The 20,132-nt window shown below is 47.1% G+C and overlaps 1 protein-coding gene across 1 annotated transcript in view; it reads right to left on the minus strand.

The window, feature by feature from the left end:
- CNMD (chondromodulin) overlaps window positions 1-19,444 on the minus strand; it is a 35,743-nt gene extending 16,299 nt beyond the window's left edge. Inside the window, exons 1-5 of the mRNA XM_030566032.1 lie at window positions 19,340-19,444; window positions 18,958-19,098; window positions 14,968-15,108; window positions 12,497-12,610; window positions 10,298-10,451 (exon numbers count right to left, since the gene is read on the minus strand). Coding sequence (XP_030421892.1) covers window positions 10,298-10,451; window positions 12,497-12,610; window positions 14,968-15,108; window positions 18,958-19,098; window positions 19,340-19,411 — 622 coding nt within the window. The 5' untranslated portion in view covers window positions 19,412-19,444. The remainder of the gene's footprint in view (window positions 1-10,297; window positions 10,452-12,496; window positions 12,611-14,967; window positions 15,109-18,957; window positions 19,099-19,339) is intronic.
- Between the last annotated feature and the right edge of the window lie 688 nt (window positions 19,445-20,132).

Here is a 20,132-nt window from a genome sequence, read left to right on the forward strand (position 1 = left end):
GGCAGCCTGCACATTTGTGACCGGGTACGCACGGCTCCGCATGAGGCCCCTCCAGTCTTGGCTCATCGCACATTATCGGCCGGCAAGGCAGTCACTAGACATGCTGATCACAATCCCCCAGGGGGTGTTGGATTCTCTCAGTTGGTGTGTCATAAACAGATAGCTAAGGGTTAATGTCTCTTTCACCTGAAACACCTGACCAGAGAACCAATCAGGAAACCGGATTTTTTCAACCTTGGGTGGAGGGAAAAGTGTCTCTGAGTCTTCTGTCTGCCTGCTTCTCTGAGCTTTGGAGAAGTACTTTTTATTTTCTAGTCTTCTGTTTCTAAGTGTAAGGACAAAGAGATCAGATAGTAAGTTCTATGGTTTCTTTTCTTTGGTATTTGCATGAATGTAAGTGCTGGAGTGCTTTAATTTGTATTCTTTTTGAATAAGGCTGTTTATTCAATATTCTTTTAAGCAATTGACCCTGTGTTGTATCATCTTAATACAGAGAGAACATTTGTATTTTTTCTTTCTTTTTTATATAAAGCTTTCTTTTAAGACCTGTTGGAGTTTTTCTTTACTTCAGGGAAATTGAGTCTGTACTCACCAGGGAATTGGTGGGAGGAAGAAATCAAGGGGAGAGCTGTGTGTTGGATTGCTAGCCTGATTTTGCATTTCCTCTGGGTGAAGAGGAAAGGGCTTTTGTTCCAGGATTGGGAACGGAGAGGGGGAATCACTCTGTGTAGTTTCACAGAGCTTGTGTCTGTGTATCTCTCCAGGAGCACCTGGAGGGGGGAAGGGAAACAGGATTATTTCCATTTGTTGTGAGACTCAAGGGATTTTGGGTCTTGGGGTCCCCAGGGAAGGTTTTTCAGGGGGACCAGAGTGCCCCAAAACACTCTAATTTTTTGGGTGGTGGCAGCAGTACCAGGTCCAAGCTGGTAACTAAGCTTGGAGGTTTTCATGCTAACCCCCAAATTTTGGACGCTAAGGTCCAGAATCTGGGAATAAGGTTATGTCATGGTGGCAGCGGCGGGATATAGACAGAATCCAGAAGCCAGTAGGAATATTATTTTTTTCTTTTCTCTGCTAAGGGTTTTTTAGCAGAGAGAAACAGTTTGGTTTTAAAAGGGAACCAGAGAGAATTTTTTTTTTCTGCTCTCTCTAGCAGTTTGTGGCTTGCATAGTAAGCAAGAAGCCATTAGCAGACTATTGACAGTCTATTGTCACACAATAGCACTCCCATTGAGAGTCATACCAGCACTCTATATGCATGCAAATAAAGTGGTTTTTCTGGTTTCCCTTCATTGAACATTAGCTAGAGAGAGAAAGGGAAAAAAGCACTGTTGCTAGGCAGACTTCAGGAGGCAACAGAGCCTGCAGTTCAAAAGAGAAACACCGGAGGGCACCCCAACACAAGAAAACAGGAACCATGACTTCTAAGGCAAGGATTGACGCCGAAGAACAAATCAAAGACGCTGAACACAGGCGACAGATGGAGATGAAAGAAAAGGAAGAAAGCCTCAAACTGGCAGCCTTCCAAAGAGAACAGGCAGCCCAAGAGGCAGCACACAAAAGAAAACTAGAAGAAGAAGAGGTGGCCTACCGAAGGAAACAAGCAGAAGAAGAGGCGGCCCACCGCCGAGAAATGGAAAAGCACCAAAAAGAAATGGAAAAGCACCAAAAAGAAATGGAAAAAACAACAAAAAGAAATGGAAAAACAACAAAAAGAGAATGAAGAGAAGGAAAAACAGAGAAAACATGAACTGGAGATGGCAAAAGCTGGGCTGCATGTGCCAGCCAACCCTAACAACCCGGCGCCAATTATTGCTCCACAGCACAGGAAATTTCCCACCTACAAGGCAGGTGATGACACCGAGGCCTTCTTGGAAAATTTTGAAAGAGCCTGTCTTGGGTACAGCATCCCCGAAGACCAGTACATGGTAGAATTAAGGCCACACCTCAGTGGACCTTTAGCAGAGGTGGCAGCTGAAATGCCCAAGCCGCAAATGAATGACTATAAACTTTTTCAAACCAAGGCCAGATACCGGATGGGGATAACCCCAGATCATGCCCGTCGGCGCTTCAGAACCCAAAAATGGAAACCAGAGGTGTCATTTCCCAAACACGCCTACTACATTGCAAAAAACTATGAGGCCTGGTTAACAGGAAACAACATTCAAACCTTGGAAGAAGTGAACCTCCTCATACAAATGGAGCAGTTCTTGGATGGTGTTCCTGAAGACATCACACGGTACATACAAGATAGAAATCCCAAAACTATCGCTGAGGCGGGGGAGATTGGAGCCAAATGGATGGAACTGGCAGAAAGCAAAAAAGCTACTGTCAAGGGGAACGATTACCCCAGGGGGCACACAGACCATAAACCCTACAACCGAGGACAGCCAAAGACCCTCCATACCACCCAAGTAAAGCCACAGATACCCTACTCTTCAACCTCACCAGTCTCCAGTAACTCACCTCGGCCCAGTGACCCATCAGATGGAAGATGCTTTAAGTGTAATGAACTGGGACATATCAAGGCCAACTGTCCCAAGAACACCATGCGAGTGCAATTCATTACACCACCATCACCCCAAAGATCCCCAGGCCCAGATGCCTCTCAAATACCCTTGGAGCGAAGGGAAAATTTGAGAGTGGGTGGAAAGAAGGTTACTGCGTGGAGAGACACGGGGGCACAAGTGTCAGCTATCCACCAATCCTTCGTTGACCCCAAATTCATCAACCCAAAGGCCAAAGTTACCATTTACCCCTTCATGTCACAAGCTGTAGACTTGCCTACAGCTGAACTGCCTGTCCAGTACAAAGGCTGGTCAGGAAGGTGGACTTTTGCAGTCTATGACAATTATCCTATCCCCATGCTACTGGGGGAAGACTTGGCCAACCAAGTGAAGCGGGCCAAGAGAGTGGGAATGGTTACCCGTAGCCAAACCAGGCAAGTTTCCAGACCCATTCCTGTTCCTGAGCCATCCACAGACGCCCCGTCTGTGTTACCAGAGACCCAGACAGAGGTAGTGGACCCGGATTCCATGCCTACCACTGAAACAGCCACAGCATCTCCAGTCCCAGGCCCGGAACTGGAACAGCAACCAGCACCAGCAAGTGCAACCACATCTTCAAACTCAACGCCAGAGGGCGCCAGCGAGCCAAAACTGGCAGAAGCACACGACAGCCATACCCAAAAGGCTCAGCCAGAGCCTGAAATACCCTCAGGTGCACCAGCGGAGAGCGGTTCACCAGCAACGGAAACAACCCCATCACCTACATCGCTTCCAGAGGGACCAAGCCCAAGTCCACAGTCTGAGGAGGAACTGGTGACCCCAGCCTCAAGGGAACAGTTCCAGGCTGAGCAGGAAGCAGATGACAGCCTTCAGAAAGCGTGGGCGGCGGCACGGAGCACCCCACCGCCTCTCAGCTCTTCTAATCGATCCCGGTTTGTTATAGACCAAGGACTTTTATACAAGGAAATTCTTTCTGGTGGACACCGGGAAGAATGGCAGCCGCAAAAACAGTTGGTGGTCCCAACTAAGTACCGGGAGAAGCTCTTAAGCTTAGCCCATGATCATCCCAGTGGCCATGCTGGGGTGAACAGAACCAAGGACCGGTTGGGGAAGTCCTTCCACTGGGAGGGGATGGGCAAGGATGTTGCCAAGTATGTCCGGTCTTGTGAGGTATGCCAAAGAGTAGGTAAGCCTCAAGACCAGGTCAAGGCCCCTCTCCAGCCACTCCCCATAATTGAGGTCCCATTTCAGCGAGTAGCTGTGGATATTCTGGGCCCTTTCCCAAAAAAGACGCCCAGAGGAAAGCAGTACGTACTGACTTTAGTGGACTTTGCTACCCGATGGCCAGAAGCAGTAGCTCTAGGCAACACCAGGGCTAACACTGTGTGCCTGGCCCTAACAGACATCTTTGCCAGGGTAGGTTGGCCCTCTGACATCCTTACAGATTCAGGGTCTAATTTCCTGGCAGGGACCATGGAAAAACTGTGGGAAACTCATGGGGTGAATCACTTGGTTGCCACCCCGTACCACCATCAAACCAATGGCCTGGTGGAAAGGTTCAATGGAACTTTGGGGGCCATGATAAGAAAATTCATCAACGAATTCTCCAATAATTGGGACCTAGTGTTGCAGCAGTTGCTGTTTGCCTACAGGGCTGTACCACATCCCAGTTTAGGGTTTTCACCATTTGAACTTGTGTATGGTCACGAGATTAAGGGGCCATTACAGTTGGTGAAGCAGCAATGGGAGGGGTTTACGCCTTCTCCAGGAACTAACATTCTGGACTTTGTAAGCAACCTACAAAGCACCCTCCGACACTCTTTAGCCCTTGCTAGAGAGAACCTAAAGGATGCTCAAGAAGAGCAAAAGGCCTGGTATGACAGACATGCCAGAGAACGTTCCTTCAAGGTAGGAGACCAGGTTATGGTCTTGAAGGCGCAACAGGCCCATAAGATGGAAGCATCATGGGAAGGGCCATTCATGGTCCAAGAGCGCCTGGGAGCTGTAAACTACCTCATAGCATTTCCCAATTCCTCACTAAAGCCTAAAGTGTACCATGTTAATTCTCTCAAGCCTTTCTATTCTAGAGACTTACAGGTTTGTCAGTTTACAGTCCAGGGAGATGATGCTGAGTGGCCTGACGGTGTCTACTACGACGGAAAAAAAGACGGTGGCGTGGAAGAGGTGAACCTCTCAACCACCCTGGAACGTCTGCAGCGGCAACAAATTAAGGAGCTGTGCACTAGCTTCGCCCCATTGTTCTCAGCCACCCCAGGACGGACTGAACGGGCATACCACTCCATTGATACAGGTAATGCTCACCCAATCAGAACCCCACCCTACCGGGTGTCTCCTCATGCCCAAGCTGCTATAGAACGGGAGATCCAGAACATGCTACAGATGGGTATAATCCGCCCATCTACCAGTGCATGGGCATCTCCAGTGGTTCTGGTACCCAAACCAGATGGGGAAATACGCTTTTGCGTGGACTACCGTAAGCTAAATGCTGTAACTCGTCCGGACAACTATCCGATGCCACGTACTGATGAGCTATTGGAAAAGTTGGGACGTGCCCAGTTCATCTCTACAATAGACTTAACCAAGGGGTACTGGCAAGTACCGCTAGATGAACCTGCCAAGGAGAGGTCAGCATTCGTCACCCATGCGGGGGTGTATGAATTCAATGTCCTTCCTTTCGGCCTTCGAAATGCACCCGCCACCTTCCAGAGGCTGGTAGACGGTCTACTAGCTGGACTGGGAGAATTTGCAGTTGCCTACCTCGATGATGTGGCCATTTTTTCAGACTCCTGGCCCGAACACCTACTACACCTGGAAAAGGTCTTTGAGCGCATCAGGCAGGCAGGACTAACTGTTAAGGCCAAAAAGTGTCAAATAGGCCAAAACAGAGTGACTTACCTGGGGCACCAGGTGGGTCGAGGAACCATAAACCCCCTACAGGCCAAGGTGGATGCTATCCAAAAGTGGCCTGTCCCAAGGTCAAAGAAACAGGTCCAATCCTTCTTAGGCTTGGCCGGATACTACAGGCGATTTGTACCACACTACAGCCAAATCGCTGCCCCATTAACCGACCTAACCAAAAAGACCCAGCCAAATGCCGTTAAGTGGACTAATGAGTGTCAAAAAGCCTTTACCCAGCTTAAGGCAACGCTCATGTCTGACCCTGTACTCAGGGCCCCGGATTTTGACAAACCATTCCTAGTAACCACAGATGCATCTGAGCGTGGTATAGGAGCAGTGCTCATGCAGGAAGCAACAGATCACAACTTCCATCCTGTCGTGTTTCTCAGCAAGAAACTGTCTGAGAGGGAAAGTCACTGGTCAGTCAGTGAAAAGGAATGCTATGCCATTGTGTACGCCCTGGAAAAGCTACGCCCATATGTTTGGGGACGGCGGTTCCAACTACAAACTGACCATGCTGCACTAAAGTGGCTTCATACTGCCAAGGGGAACAACAAGAAACTTCTTCGTTGGAGTTTAGCTCTCCAAGATTTTGATTTTGACATTCAACACATCACAGGAGCTTCTAACAAAGTTGCTGATGCACTCTCCCGTGAGAGTTTCCCAGAATCCAGTAGTTAAAAAGTGTTCTTAACATGTAAAAGTCTGTTAGTTATATACTTAGTAGTATATGTAAAGGTGCATGTGTTGTATTAATCTGTTTATTTTCAAGTTCTAGAAGGAAATTGCCGCCAGTGAGCTTCCCCACTGTCTGCAATTTGGGGGGCGTGTCATAAACAGATAGCTAAGGGTTAATGTCTCTTTCACCTGAAACACCTGACCAGAGAACCAATCAGGAAACCGGATTTTTTCAACCTTGGGTGGAGGGAAAAGTGTCTCTGAGTCTTCTGTCTGCCTGCTTCTCTGAGCTTTGGAGAAGTACTTTTTATTTTCTAGTCTTCTGTTTCTAAGTGTAAGGACAAAGAGATCAGATAGTAAGTTCTATGGTTTCTTTTCTTTGGTATTTGCATGAATGTAAGTGCTGGAGTGCTTTAATTTGTATTCTTTTTGAATAAGGCTGTTTATTCAAAATTCTTTTAAGAAATTGCCCTGTGTTGTGTCATCTGAATACAGAGAGAACATTTGTATTTTTTCTTTCTTTTTATATAAAGCTTTCTTTTAAGACCTGTTGGAGTTTTTCTTTACTTCAGGGAAATTGAGTCTGTACTCACCAGGGAATTGGTGGGAGGAAGAAATCAAGGGGAGAGCTGTGTGTTGGATTGCTAGCCTGATTTTGCATTTCCTCTGGGTGAAGAGGAAAGGGCTTTTGTTCCAGGATTGGGAACGGAGAGGGGGAATCACTCTGTGTAGTTTCACAGAGCTTGTGTCTGTGTATCTCTCCAGGAGCACCTGGAGGGGGGAAGGGAAACAGGATTATTTCCATTTGTTGTGAGACTCAAGGGATTTTGGGTCTTGGGGTCCCCAGGGAAGGTTTTTCAGGGGGACCAGAGTGCCCCAAAACACTCTAATTTTTTGGGTGGTGGCAGCAGTACCAGGTCCAAGCTGGTAACTAAGCTTGGAGGTTTTCATGCTAACCCCCAAATTTTGGACGCTAAGGTCCAGAATCTGGGAATAAGGTTATGTCATGGTGGCTAGACCAGTCCGTCGTGTGTGCGGGGCTCCCATTCCACCCACCCCAGCCCTCGGTGTCCCTAACGACGGATGCCTCAGATCTCGGCTGGGGGGCCCACCTGGGAACACTGAGGACACAGGGCCTGTGGTCTCCACAGGAGGTGGAACTACACATCAACATGCGGGAGTTGAGAGCGGTCCGCCTTGCTTGTCAAACGTTCTGTCACCAGCTTCGGGGTCGTTGTGTCGCGGTATTTACCGAGAACACGACGACCATGTACTATATCAACAAGCAGGGTGGCACCAGATCCTCTCCCCTATGTCACGAGGCGATGCAACTCTGGGACTTTTGTATAGCCCACTCCATTCACCTCACGGCTTCCTTCCTCCCCTGAGTACGGAACACGCTGGCGGACCGCCTGAGCAGATCCTTCCTCGCGCACGAATGGTCCCTCCGCCCGGACGTCGCCCTCTCGATTTTCCAGAGGTGGGGTTGTCCCCGAGTGGACCTCTTCGCGTCCAGGGGGAACAGGAAATGCCAGGCGTTCTGCTCCTTTCAGGGCCGGGAGCCCGGGTCTATAACGGACGCCTTCCTTATTCCGTGGACGACCCACTTGTTCTACGCGTTCCCCCCGTTCCCGCTGGTCCACAGGGTCCTTCTGAAGGTGCGCAGGGACAGGGCCCGCGTGATCATGGTAGCCCCGGCATGGCCCAGGCAACATTGGTACCCCATGTTGCTGGAGCTGGCCATAGCCGACCCAGTTCCCCTGCCCCTTCACCCGGACCTGATCACCCAGGACCACGGAACTCTCTGTCACCCGGACCTCCAGTCGCTGCACCTAGCAGCGTGGCTCCTGCGTGGCTGACCAGTTCTGAGTTGCGCTGCTCCATCCCGGTACGTGAGGTACTCTTGGGCAGCAGGAAGCCTTCCACTAGAGCGACGTACTCGGCCAAGTGGAAGCGCTTCTCCTGTTGGTGCGTGGAGAAAGGTCTCCTCCCGATGGAAGTTTCAGTGGCCAATATTTTGGACTATATTTGGTCCCTTAAGCAACAGGGCCTGGCGATATCGTCCCTGTGGGTCCATCTGGCGGCTATCTCCACCTTTCACCCGGGTGGAGATGGCCACTCCGTTTTCTCTCACCCGACGGTGACTAGATTCCTTAAGGGGCTGGAACGTCTCTACCCTAACGTCCGACCCCCTGCCCCTACCTGGGATCTTAACCTGGTGTTGTCTCGGCTCATGGGGCCCCCCTTTGAGCCGTTAGCTACTTGCTCTCTGCTCTATCTTTCTTGGAAGACTGCCTTTTTAGTAGCTATTACCTCAGCTAGACGGGTGTCGGAACTCCGGGCGCTCACGGTAGATCCCCCGTATACAGTCTTCCATAAAGATAAGGTGCAGCTGAGACCGCACCCCGCCTTTCTCCCCAAGGTGGTCTCAGCCTTCCACGTCAACCAGGAGATCTTCCTCCCAGTTTTTTTCCCGAAACCTCATTCTTCACGCAGGGAGCAACAACTCCACTCGCTTGATGTCCGTCGGGCTCTCGCGTTTTATGTGGAGAGGACCAAACCGTTCCGCAAATCCCCCCAGCTTTTCATGGCAGTAGCGGACCGCATTAAGGGGCTTCCCATTTCCTCGCAGAGGTTATCCTCGTGGGTAACGTCCTGTATCAGGACCTGCTATGACTTGGCTCACGTTCCTATGGGCCGTGTGACTGCGCACTCCACCAGGGCGCAGGCGTCGTCGCTGGCTTTCCTCGCCCGTGTGCCCATCCAGGAAATCTGTCGGGCAGCGACCTGGTCATCGGTCCACACCTTTGCTTCCCACTACGCCCTGATCCAGCAGTCCAGAGAGGACGCGGCCTTCGGATCTGCAGTGCTCCATGCCGCTACTTCTCACTCCGACCCCACCGCCTAGGTATGGCTTGGGATTCACCTAACTGGAATGGATGTGAGCAATCACTCGAAGAAGAAAAGACGGTTACTCACCTTTGTAACTGTTGTTCTTCGAGATGTGTTGCTCACATCCATTCCACACCTGCCCTCCTTCCCCACTGTCGGAGTAGCCGGCAAGAAGGAACTGAGGAGCGGGCGGGCCGGCAGGGGTATATATCGGGTGCCATGGCGGCGCCACTCTAGGGAGCGACCTGCTGGCCCACTGGAGTTGCTAGGGTAAAAAGTTTCCGACGAACGTGCACGCACGGCGTGCACACCTAACTGGAATGGATGTGAGCAACACATCTCGAAGAACAACAGTTACAAAGGTGAGTAACCGTCTTTTCATCCAGCCTGATTTCCTGTGTATCACAGGCCACCAACACCACCCAGCACCTACACACTACACCCACCAACCCAAATGAGACCAAACTATTACAGCCCACAGGAGATTGGAACTCCGGTTATCCAATCTAATTGGGACCAGGGTCAGATCGAATAACCAAAAATCTGGATAAACTGGAGAATGGGTGGTGGGACTACATCTGTTAGCCTCGCTCCTGGCATGGCTCAGGCTGTTGCCATGCCCATGGCTGACAGCCCAAACTTGGGGCTGAGAGCCTGAGCCCTACCACTGTCAGCCCTGGGCAGCGGGTGGTTTGGTTAATACAGACAGCTGGATAATGGAGGCTCAGATAAATGGGGTCCTACTTTATTATGTGCCACAGATGTAGCCATTGCCCAAAGCCCCCATGATGGTAAATGATTAAGTGAGAAATACCCAGATAATCCTGGGAAGTGATTAGCACCCGCACATGGCAGAGGAAGGTTAACCCCACCCCCACCCCCAGGGTCATTGCCAATCTGCTCTGGGGGAAAATTCCTTCACAACTCCACATGGGGTGATTCGTTAGATCCTGAGGATGTGAGCAAGAACCAGTCAGCCAGCCACCTGAAAGAGAGAATGTGCAGTGCCACCTCAGAGCTCTGTCCAATGTCCCATCTCCATCCCTGACCATCTCTGAGGTGTTAAACCCTTCGGCCCTCCTCTCCACTGAAGTTGTGGAGTGGGACTGTTTGGGGGGCAGCCCAGACTGAATAGCTCCACATGGGGACCTTAGCATTCCCCGTGCACTGAGAGGGGTGGGGGTTCGGCACCAGCAATGGGATCCACAACTGTGCAGCTCTAATGGCTAGACACCCTGCTGGCGTACATTTACTGGACGGGAGGAAAAAGGGTAGTTTTGTTCAAGTGAAAGAAAAATTACCTTTTGGATATGTTGGTCGAAGCCAGAAAATAGGAAGATCTCCACAAAGCTCTAAAATTTGGGAACTTAGGAAGCTGTTATCCTTTACAGGCTGATCTGCAGCCACCCAGATAAGGGAATTTTCATCAAATTTAACTGGCATAATTTCATCTTCCTGTAAGTAGGCAGCATAAAATCCATTGTTAGTTCAACGAACAGGGGTCCTGTGTATTCTGTAGATGCAGCTTTCTGTTAATAGCCAAATGCCAAACATAGAAGCTTCACTTGGAACTGATATGAAATGTTGTTCCAAAGAGTGCTATTTTGGTTTGTGTACTACATGCACACAGCCAAATCTTTTTCCAATTGAAATCAATGGAAAGACTCCTGGGGTGAAATTCTGTCACCACTGCAATCAATTGCAAAACTACCAGGATTTCACCTCCGCTGCCTTTAATGGGGCTACTAGTCAGCCCATAGGACCAGATTCTCAGCTGGTGTACACTGGTGTAGATCCACTGACTTCAGAACAACTATATTGATTTATATCAGCGAAGAATCTAGCCCATAATTTTTAAAGTATGTTTGCTTGCATTGTTCTGAATTCATATAAATGTTAAGGTACTTCCATAATAGACATATTCCTGAGAATTTGTTTGCATACAGCTACAATTTTAAATTAACATGAGGGTCTGACTAAAGGTCTTGTTCAATAATAGCAGTTCAATTGCCCAAAAGCTAGAAGTTAAAGGAGGCTTCATTTTGAAGTGTACCCTGCAGGTTTTGGGTTCGTATCTTCAAAGTAATGTAGGAAAATGCCAGTGATTTATTCTTTATACTTGTTAGTTCAAAGTATTATTTTACATAAAACATGTTAGCTATTTCTTAGCAGCAGTGAAACATCTTTAAAAAGTCTTGTTCATCAAAAAAATCAATATGATTTTGAAGTAAAACTTCTGAATTCCATCCATATAAGTATCTGATATTTGAATTGATAACCCACTAGATCAATTTATTTTGCCAAGTTGTTCCTTTAATGTATTTATTGATTTTTGTAGAATGTCTTGAGTCATCTAAATTCACTATCCAGTGAGAGCAGCACACCATTTATATTCTCCCACTTGGGCTTTTTCCAGCATCTGAAATAACTTAACTGGAGCTAACCTTTGAAAATAAAAAGAATCTAGTTGTTTATCTTAAATGAAATTACCCCAAATTTGTGGGCAAATGTACTTTAGGTAGCCATAAACTTACTTAAATTTACCATTTTGTATTCAGTATTGGTCATGATCAAATATGTATTAGACCAGAAACAAGTTAGTTAATTTTTTTTACTATAAATAATTAAAAAAGACTAATGCAACAATACAGTTGCACATTTATTCAGAAAAATTAGGCAGCAAAAAAGTTTAATGTTCTAACAGTAGTATTAAGTTGCATTGGGTTGCCCATCCCATCTATTTGATGCATGTTTTATGACAGAAACAGCAAAATTAATATAATACATCTTTAAAAAATTACACAGAAAGCAGGAACAGAACATACTACACATCTGTAATGTGACCAAGTTAATCTTGTATCGGAACCTTAACTTTGCAAACCTGACTACAAATATTTTTCATCAGCAGAAATTTAATACTGGATGAATGTAACGTCCATTTATTTTTTAATAAAAAGAAAAATTGCCAGTGCTTAATTATGTTAAATTATTCCAGTTAGGCCATGCAGTCCATACGTCCTTAAAATAATGAGGGAGGGTAGAGACGATCTCAGTACCTACCTCTGGGGGCTGATCCAAAGCCTGCTGAAGTCACCAGAAATATTCCCACTGACTTCAGTCGACTTCGGATTTGAACCGGGGCACTTACCTTGTTGGTTTTAGAGAGTTTTCTCTTTCTTTTTTAAATAAACAAGTATGTATTACTGCATATTCTAGTTTACAGCAAATAGGCAGAGTTGGGACATCCTCATTTTGGAGGTTCTGCAATTTTTGTACACCATGATTTTCTCCTGTCCTGATGATGAGGCAGAAGTTTGGGGGGGAATGATTTTCGGTGAGTCTTAGATATTTACAGTCTCTCTCATGCAACCCATCCCAACAGTAGAAGCAGTGCTCATCAAAGCCTGCCAGAAGCACTCCCTCCTCCCTTCCAGGACCCCAAAAGACCTACTAGATGATTTGACATTTTTGTTAAGTATTTTTTAAAAATTGCTCCCTACCAGATCAAACGAGAGGCTTTCTTTAGTCATGGTATTGACATCAGGGATGTGAGCTTTAGCTTGTGCTTTAATGTAGCATTTCTCTCCTCCAGCAAAACGGATTCCAGTTATTCCCTAAAAATAGACCTTTTATGGTTACATGCATGGACATGTCACCCAATTGCTTAAAAAAAACACCCCAATATAAACTCTGTTCACGTAACATTAAGGTATTCACTGAATATGGGGACTTCAGAGTTCCTGGTTTTTAAAAAAACAACCACAAACTGACAATAAAACATGTTTTTTGATTTTTTAAAAATAAGAGTCAACTCAGAAATTGACCCAAATTCTGTTGTATGACTATTTTAGCTGTAAAAATTTAAACAAACCAGGTGAAATTTTAATCTTGAGTTCCTAAATGAAGGTACCTAATTTAGGCACCCAAAGAAGTGGCCCAAGTTTCAGAGGTGCTGAGCATCTGCAACTTCTACTGGAGAGGGCATGTCTAAACTAGGAAAAAAGGAGTTAGCCAACATGATTTGACACATCACTTAGCACCTAATATTGACGCAGTTTAACGTCCTTAAAATCATGTTAGCCGTTGTAACCTAGTAACTTTTTCCTAGTCTAGACAGACCTCTGGACTTATCTATGACCTGATTTTCATAGCTTTAATAGTAGGCACCACAGATATGGATGTATGTGCTCAAGTTTAGACATATAACTTTGATTTTTTTTCTATACTGTGATGCTTTTTATGCACAGAAGTTCATAATGAAATGAGAACCAAGACAGAATTCCAGTGTTGTTGTAATAACTGTTTCTAATCCTAAATAAATGACACAAAAAGTCTCTGTATTTCAAACATATTGACATTAGAGACCATTCATTGATATATGGTAACTACAAGGTAGCCTTTCTTAAGTCTTCTCCCTCCAATTCAAATGTAGCATTTTCTGTACTGCCATGTGGGTTTGATTCTCTCTACAGGACACGGAGAGCCTCCCATTATAATTTCAGCAATTGTCTTGTCCTATCCACCATTTTGTTCTACTTCGCTTCAGAGGAAATAGTTGAACAGATCTTTATGTACAAGCTACAGCATGACAGGAGCTCTTCTGCTGACTATTGATGGATATATACAATGTCATTGGGGTAATTCTGCCAAGGATGTAGCTCTGCCACTTTGAGATAGTCAAGATATGTTTCTGAGATACCTTCCTGTCACCCAGGATGCAGGCTGTTTTCGTAAAATGGTCACCCTGGCCTTGTTCTATGGTCCTGCTCCAATAATCAAAGCATCACTTAAAATATGGAGACTTTCTTTACCTTAGTGATACACATAACCTAGCCATCTCCATCTCACAGCTCTGCCTAGCTTAGAACTTTATTGCTGCAAATGTGTAAATAGGAACTCTAGGATAAGTTGGCATGTGAGCCTAGTGTATATGGCATTTGCAGCAGGTACTTCTCTATCTCCTGGGTATTCTTCCCAGCTTACATTTTTTGTAGGCTCAAAACCTAACTGGCTTGGTCCATTTACTTTCCTGGAGCTTGACCCTTGGCCCTTAATAACCAAAGGCAGGTATTTTTTGGTGCTAGTTTTTTCCCCCACACTCATCAACCTAGATGTCACAATTGCTCTGGGGTCTGTGGTGGGTTTTTTCAGCTGCACTTACCCAGCAGCTCATATTTGTCATGAGGGTCCAAGGATAGAAGAATTCATGGACTCTCCACTAAGCTGGGACTTCTGTGCAGATGTGGAATAGTGAAGGCAAATGACAAGAGGTTTATCGTCAGCGTTTTAATCTAGTTGCCAAAAAAGTTGTAAGGTTGATGTTACCACAAGTTCTACAAGGGGCTGCAGAGCAGCTTTCAGATGATGTGAGGGTTATGCATCCCATATGTGTATGCAGGGATCTCCCTGGGCCTGTGCAAAAGCAGGGATGCCCAGTTACCTCCGCCTTGTTCATGGAACCAATAGAGCGGGAGGGACAGGGTCAAAAAGACCCACATTGCTTCCCTCACCAACCCTACTTGGAGGTAATGGTTTCTTTTGTTCTAGATGCTGCCTTTACCTCACTTAGGGGTCAACCTTGCTCCCTTTGAAGTCAATGGGAGTTTTGCCATTGACTTCAATAGGTGTAGGACTGGGCCCCTTCTTAGGGTATGTCTGCACGGCAATTAAAAACCCATGGTTGGCCCGGGACAGCTGACTTGGGCTCAGGCTAAGGAGCTGTTTAACTGCAGTGTAGATGTTCAGGTGTGGGCTGCAGCCTGAGGTCTGGGACCATCCCACCTCACAGGGCTCCTACTGCCTGGATTTCAGCCCGAGCCTGAACGTCTACATCACAGTTAAACAGCCCCTCAGCCAAAGCCCGAATCAGCTGGTACAAGCCAGCCATGGGGTTTTAATTGCAGTGTAGATATATCTTTAGAATCCAACACTGGAAAATGTCTTATCTGCAAGACCTGTCAAATGTACTTACTATCTGGAAATCATGAACTTCTATAGCCTCTTCATTTCCACTTCCAGTTTTAAAGGTCTCTAGGTTGTTCCCAGAATCTATTTCCATTGATCCCTCTTGTACTTTTCCATTAATACTCATAGTATAATGGACATTGTAAATCTGTAATTGAATAAAGAACATTAACACACATTTTTGTATCTTCCTAGCTTTTATCAAGAACAAGTCTGGTGCCAATCTGATTGTCATGTCCCTCTTCAGGTTACTGGCTTTTATCCATACATTTTTAACCTTACACTTTTATTACAGAATCCCCAGCAGTCAAGACCATACTAATAAAACAGACGTTGATGGTTTCAGGCAATATCAGTTCTGACAGCTTTACATCCATACACACTGAATGTAGAATAATTTGGTTCCAAGGTTACATGGGGTTTAGGAACTGTCTAAATCATATTGTATGGGACGATCAGAAGGAGCTGATTTCCCACAGAGGGCATCCCCACTGTACTCCTTAGTTTGGAACTCACTCTTGTTTGGAGACGTTTGATACCATATAGGTACTTAGAACGAGAGTCTCTTGGATGTAGCAAGCGGCATGTGGTTGTCTCTGAATGGAGTGAGCTTTGTTTAAATATCAATACTTCCATAAGTACTAACACAAGGAGTTTACTTTTATTCTTAAAATGTCTGTATATAAACAGTTTCAATACAGTTCACAATATAGTCTAGAAATCAATTTTTTCTGCTTGCAACTCTTTATTAGGGAAAAAATGCTAAAGGTAATTGGTTGTCTTTTACAAATAGAGACTCAATCCTGTATTATTCATACATCCAAGACTTCCACTGAATTCTTGCATGAGGAATGCAAGATTTGGCCTATATAGATAGTACTTAATTCCATATCCAAAGTATATAGACTAAGCTGGTATAAGATGATAACACTTTTTTGTGAGCCCCATTCGTTGCAGTAGAATTCACGTTCTTTTAATTTAAAAAAAATCATAAGTCTTATGGTTACAAAGAAAACCTGCCAAATGTGAATTAACGAAGTGTTGCCTTCCTGAGTCTGAGGGCTGTCTGAAACAATAGCTTAATATCTGCATTCTTCTCAGTTGGGTGTTGACTCTGCAGTTTAAGGTTGACATTTTATCTATTTCTGTACCAATCAGAATACACTCTACTCTTTTTTAAAAAAAGATTCATTTCTTAAATGATGGCATTACTATCAGCTTCCTGAGATGGGAAAAGAAACCCACTTACTAGTGAGGTATTTTTAATGCATCTATTTGAACAAAAAACACATATACACTAAAATAATGAAAGTATTGTGAAACTAAACAGACCAAAAAATGAGACTCTGTCCTATGATTGATCTGCTATCTATTTATTAAAACCATCAGTGCAAACTGGACTATTAACACCATACACATTCTATGGCCAATCTACCCATTCAGGCCCCTCTCCCTTTTCAAAAGCCTAGAAAAGCAAATGAGTCTTACCCTGTGTCCTGAAGCAGCCTATCTTCTTACTATGTACAGGAAAAGCTGTGTTATCCAGCATGTTGGGGGAACGGGGGGTGCCAGTAGTCAAAAATTCCGGTTAACTAAGAGTTATATGGAGGGAGGGAGTTTGGGTGCAGGAGGGGTTGGGGGTTGAGGCACGGGAGGGGTTTTGGGGTGCTGGATCTGGGCAGTGCTCATCTCGGGCAGCTCCCTGCAAGTAGCAACATGTCCCTGCTGCTCCTAGCGGAGGCGCGGCCAGGCGGCTCTGTGTGCTGCCTCGGCACACAGGTGATGCCTATGCAGCTCCCGTTGGCCTTGATTCCCAGCCAATGGGAGCTGCGGAGCCAGCACTCTGGGTGGGGCGGGGCAGGGACAGTGCACAGAGCCACTGTGGCTGTTCCTCTGCCTAGGAGCAGCAGGGATATGTTGCCTCTTCCAGAGAGCCACGTGGAGTCAGGTACGGAGCCTGCCGGCCCCGAGTCAACCGGACACCTGGCAACTCTATTGAAGATTTGTATTGGGAGATATCAGAAATGCCAGTTTCTAGAGCTTTACAGCTGGTAAAGTGCTGGATAACATAGCTTTTACTGTAACTTTTTTTCCTCTCTCTGGATTTTGGATTTGCTATAAATTGTCTTTAAAAAATAATGAAATGTCAAGCAGTTGTACCCTGCAGGCTAAAATATATATCATATTGAAACGCTTTACCTACAAATTAAGGGACCGATTCTGCACTTCTTACTCAGACACGGCTCCTGCTAAAGTAAATAGGAGTCTTGCTGCAGCCAGGAGTGCAGAATAGGCTCCTTGGCAAATTCTGTGAGACTCATTCTCCTTGTCACTGATGAGCAAATGAAACTCAAATTCACATAATCTGACATTTCATATTATAAAAATCTTTGAAAACATAAAGGAAAGATAATATTTAAAATTATTCTGATGATCACTACACCTTGAAAGTTTGTTTCTTTAAACTAAAACCCCAGTTTCCATCTCTGTCCCTTTTGATGCAGTATTTTGTCACGTAACCGAAGTTCAGAAAAGTTCTCTCCACCCAAATGTAAGTTATCAAAATTTTTAAAATCATTTTGCAACTAATATACTATGAGCTCGTGTCCATGTTCAGCACACATTTAAACTACTAGGTACATAGTGAAATATTTTTGGTCCTTAATTAAACCTATGAATAGACTAAATATAGCCTGGTGCACTACATATTTAAGCTCAAAGTATGATCTGCAATCAGCATTTGGATGATGTGGCATTTCTTTCACCACCATTTTGTCCTGATGCTTGGAATTTGCTTATTATGTGAATCTCCTGGGAAAGGATGGGGCGAAACAGTGAAGATTTATGAGCAAAAGTAAATGTAGCTTTTGTCTGTGATCCCAAGGATACACTTTATGTTTATTCCTAAAATCAGCTGCCATCATGCTACACCAAATGGACAGGAACAAATTTTTATACTGAGGTATGGGTGGAAAGGAGAAGGTATGCTACTTACAGAACTTGGCAACCAATCAAGAAAGGTTGCCAGTGTGATTGTGATTCTCATTAAATTCAAGCAGTTAATTTAAAAATTGGCTTAATAGAAAAATGTCTGTTTCCAGAATGTAAATACTTGGGTTCATAATTCTTGTCTCTGTTTCACTCAGTTCATCCCGGACCTGACTTTAAACCAGATTTAAAAACTTCCATGAAGCAATACGTTCTTACAAGGCTACAAGTATCCTGCTTGGTAAACAGACGAGTTTACTATCAGAGGGGTAGCCGTGTTAGTCTGGATCTGTAAAAGCAGCAAAGAGTCCTGTGGCACCTTATAGACTGACAGACGTATTGGAGCATGAGCTTTTGTGGGTGAATACCCGCTTTGTGGGATGCATGTGGATGATGAGTTTACTGAGTTTACAGATGAGTTTACTGTTGGAATTGACACCTCCTGCCCACCTTTGTTTAATTATTGCCTGTTCCAGTTAGCAACACTCTTAAGTAGGAGACCCAGTTTCCACTACTCCAAGATTGATCTTTCTGATTGCTGTTCCCCTATATTTTCTATGCTCCAACCCCTTTAGAATATTTACCAGGTGGGAGGAGAATGGCTTGTTTAGAATTCTGATCATGTTTTGTAGCTGAAGTTCTGGAGCTTAACTCTCGAACTCATACAGCCCAGCGGCTGGCACAGGTCTTAAACTAGCCACAGATGCGCTAGTCCGTGTTTCTCAACCTAAATGGTCAAGGAGATCTCAGGGACCAGCGCGTGACTGGTCCTTGAGCAGCACTGCCACAGCCAACTTTCCCCACAAGCTCCTCCGCAGGATGCTACCCAGGGACCCCCTCCCCCCAGGCACTGTGCGGGCTCTTGTCCTGCTCACTCCCGCTGGGGTGCCTGGGGGGAGCTTTTCACAGCGGCGCAGCCAGAGGAACCACTGAGCCCCGCCGGACCCTCAGCCAAGGAACCTGCGGCGGGCTCCCCACCAGGTCGGCTCGACCCGCGCCAGCCACTCACGTGCCGGTCGCTCCCCTTCCAGAAGTAGAAGGCTCCGATGGCCCCGCACAGGAGCAGCAGGGCTCCGGCGATGAGCACCGCGGCCCCGATCTTCAGCAGCCGCCCGGGGCTGGAGGGTCTCACCGGCACCGCCGTGTAGGCCTGCAACAAAGGGGGAGAGGCAGCCCAGGAGCCCGCTCGCCTCAGAGCCCGGCTGCCCCCGGGGCTCAGCCCCGCGCCGGGCGGGCTAGGAAAGCAGCAACCCCCCCCCCCCCCCCTCAGCCGGACCCCACCGCACCCCGCTCCAGCCCGCCACTTTCCCGCCCTCACCAGAGCGGTGACCTGCCCCGCCAGGCACCTGGCGCTGAGCGCGGGGCGGGACTCGCTCTGCCCCGGTACTTACGGGCGGCAGGCTCCGCTCCACGTCCTCCGGCCCCGCCAGGGCGATGGGCACTTTCTCCGCGCTCTCGGCCATGGCTGCCCGCGCACGTTTGGACTCGGAGCTCCTGTGGCCCCCGCGCCCGGGCTCGGCTGCACACAGCCCCTCCCCGCCCCCAGGCGCGCCTCCCCGCCCCGCCCCAGCCGGGCTCGGGATACAATGGTCCCCTTTGAACGCTGCTGCCCTGCGGGGCCGGAGCGACAGGCCTCAACCCGAGCGGAGTTTCAGTCAACTCCCGGGGCCGCTGCCGCCCGCCGGGCAGTGCTACTCTCCGCGCGCAGGAGAAAGCCACTGAAGTGTGGGGGTCTCGGCTGGCACTGCCAGGTGCTCTGGGGAGCCCGCTCATAGCTGGCCCACCTCCAGTGCCCAGCCCATTGGGGGCCCTAAGCAGGAATATGTGAAAAACCTCCCCCCCCATATTACATGGGGTCCCCTGGAGCCGCTTGGAGTGCTAAGCAATTGCTTAGTCTGCTTGTGCCTGGCACGGCTCTGCCACCTGTGGCTGCCTGGCAGTCCTCAGCAGTGGAGAAACCTTAGGGGAGGCCTGCACAACTCGTAAAGCGGCGAGGGCCACATTACTCCAAAGAAAACAGCTGAGGGCCGAAACCCCCTGGCCCTGCGGAAACACCCCCCACTCCCAGCACCTCCTGGCCCCACAGAAACACCTCGCCCCCAGCACCTCCCAGCCCTGCAGAAACAAACCCTCCTTCCCCAGTGCCGCCACACCAAAACAGCTGTGGGCCAAAAAGGAAGGTTA

Source organism: Gopherus evgoodei, chromosome 1, assembly GCF_007399415.2.
Source record: "Gopherus evgoodei ecotype Sinaloan lineage chromosome 1, rGopEvg1_v1.p, whole genome shotgun sequence".
NCBI lineage: Eukaryota > Metazoa > Chordata > Testudines > Testudinidae > Gopherus > Gopherus evgoodei.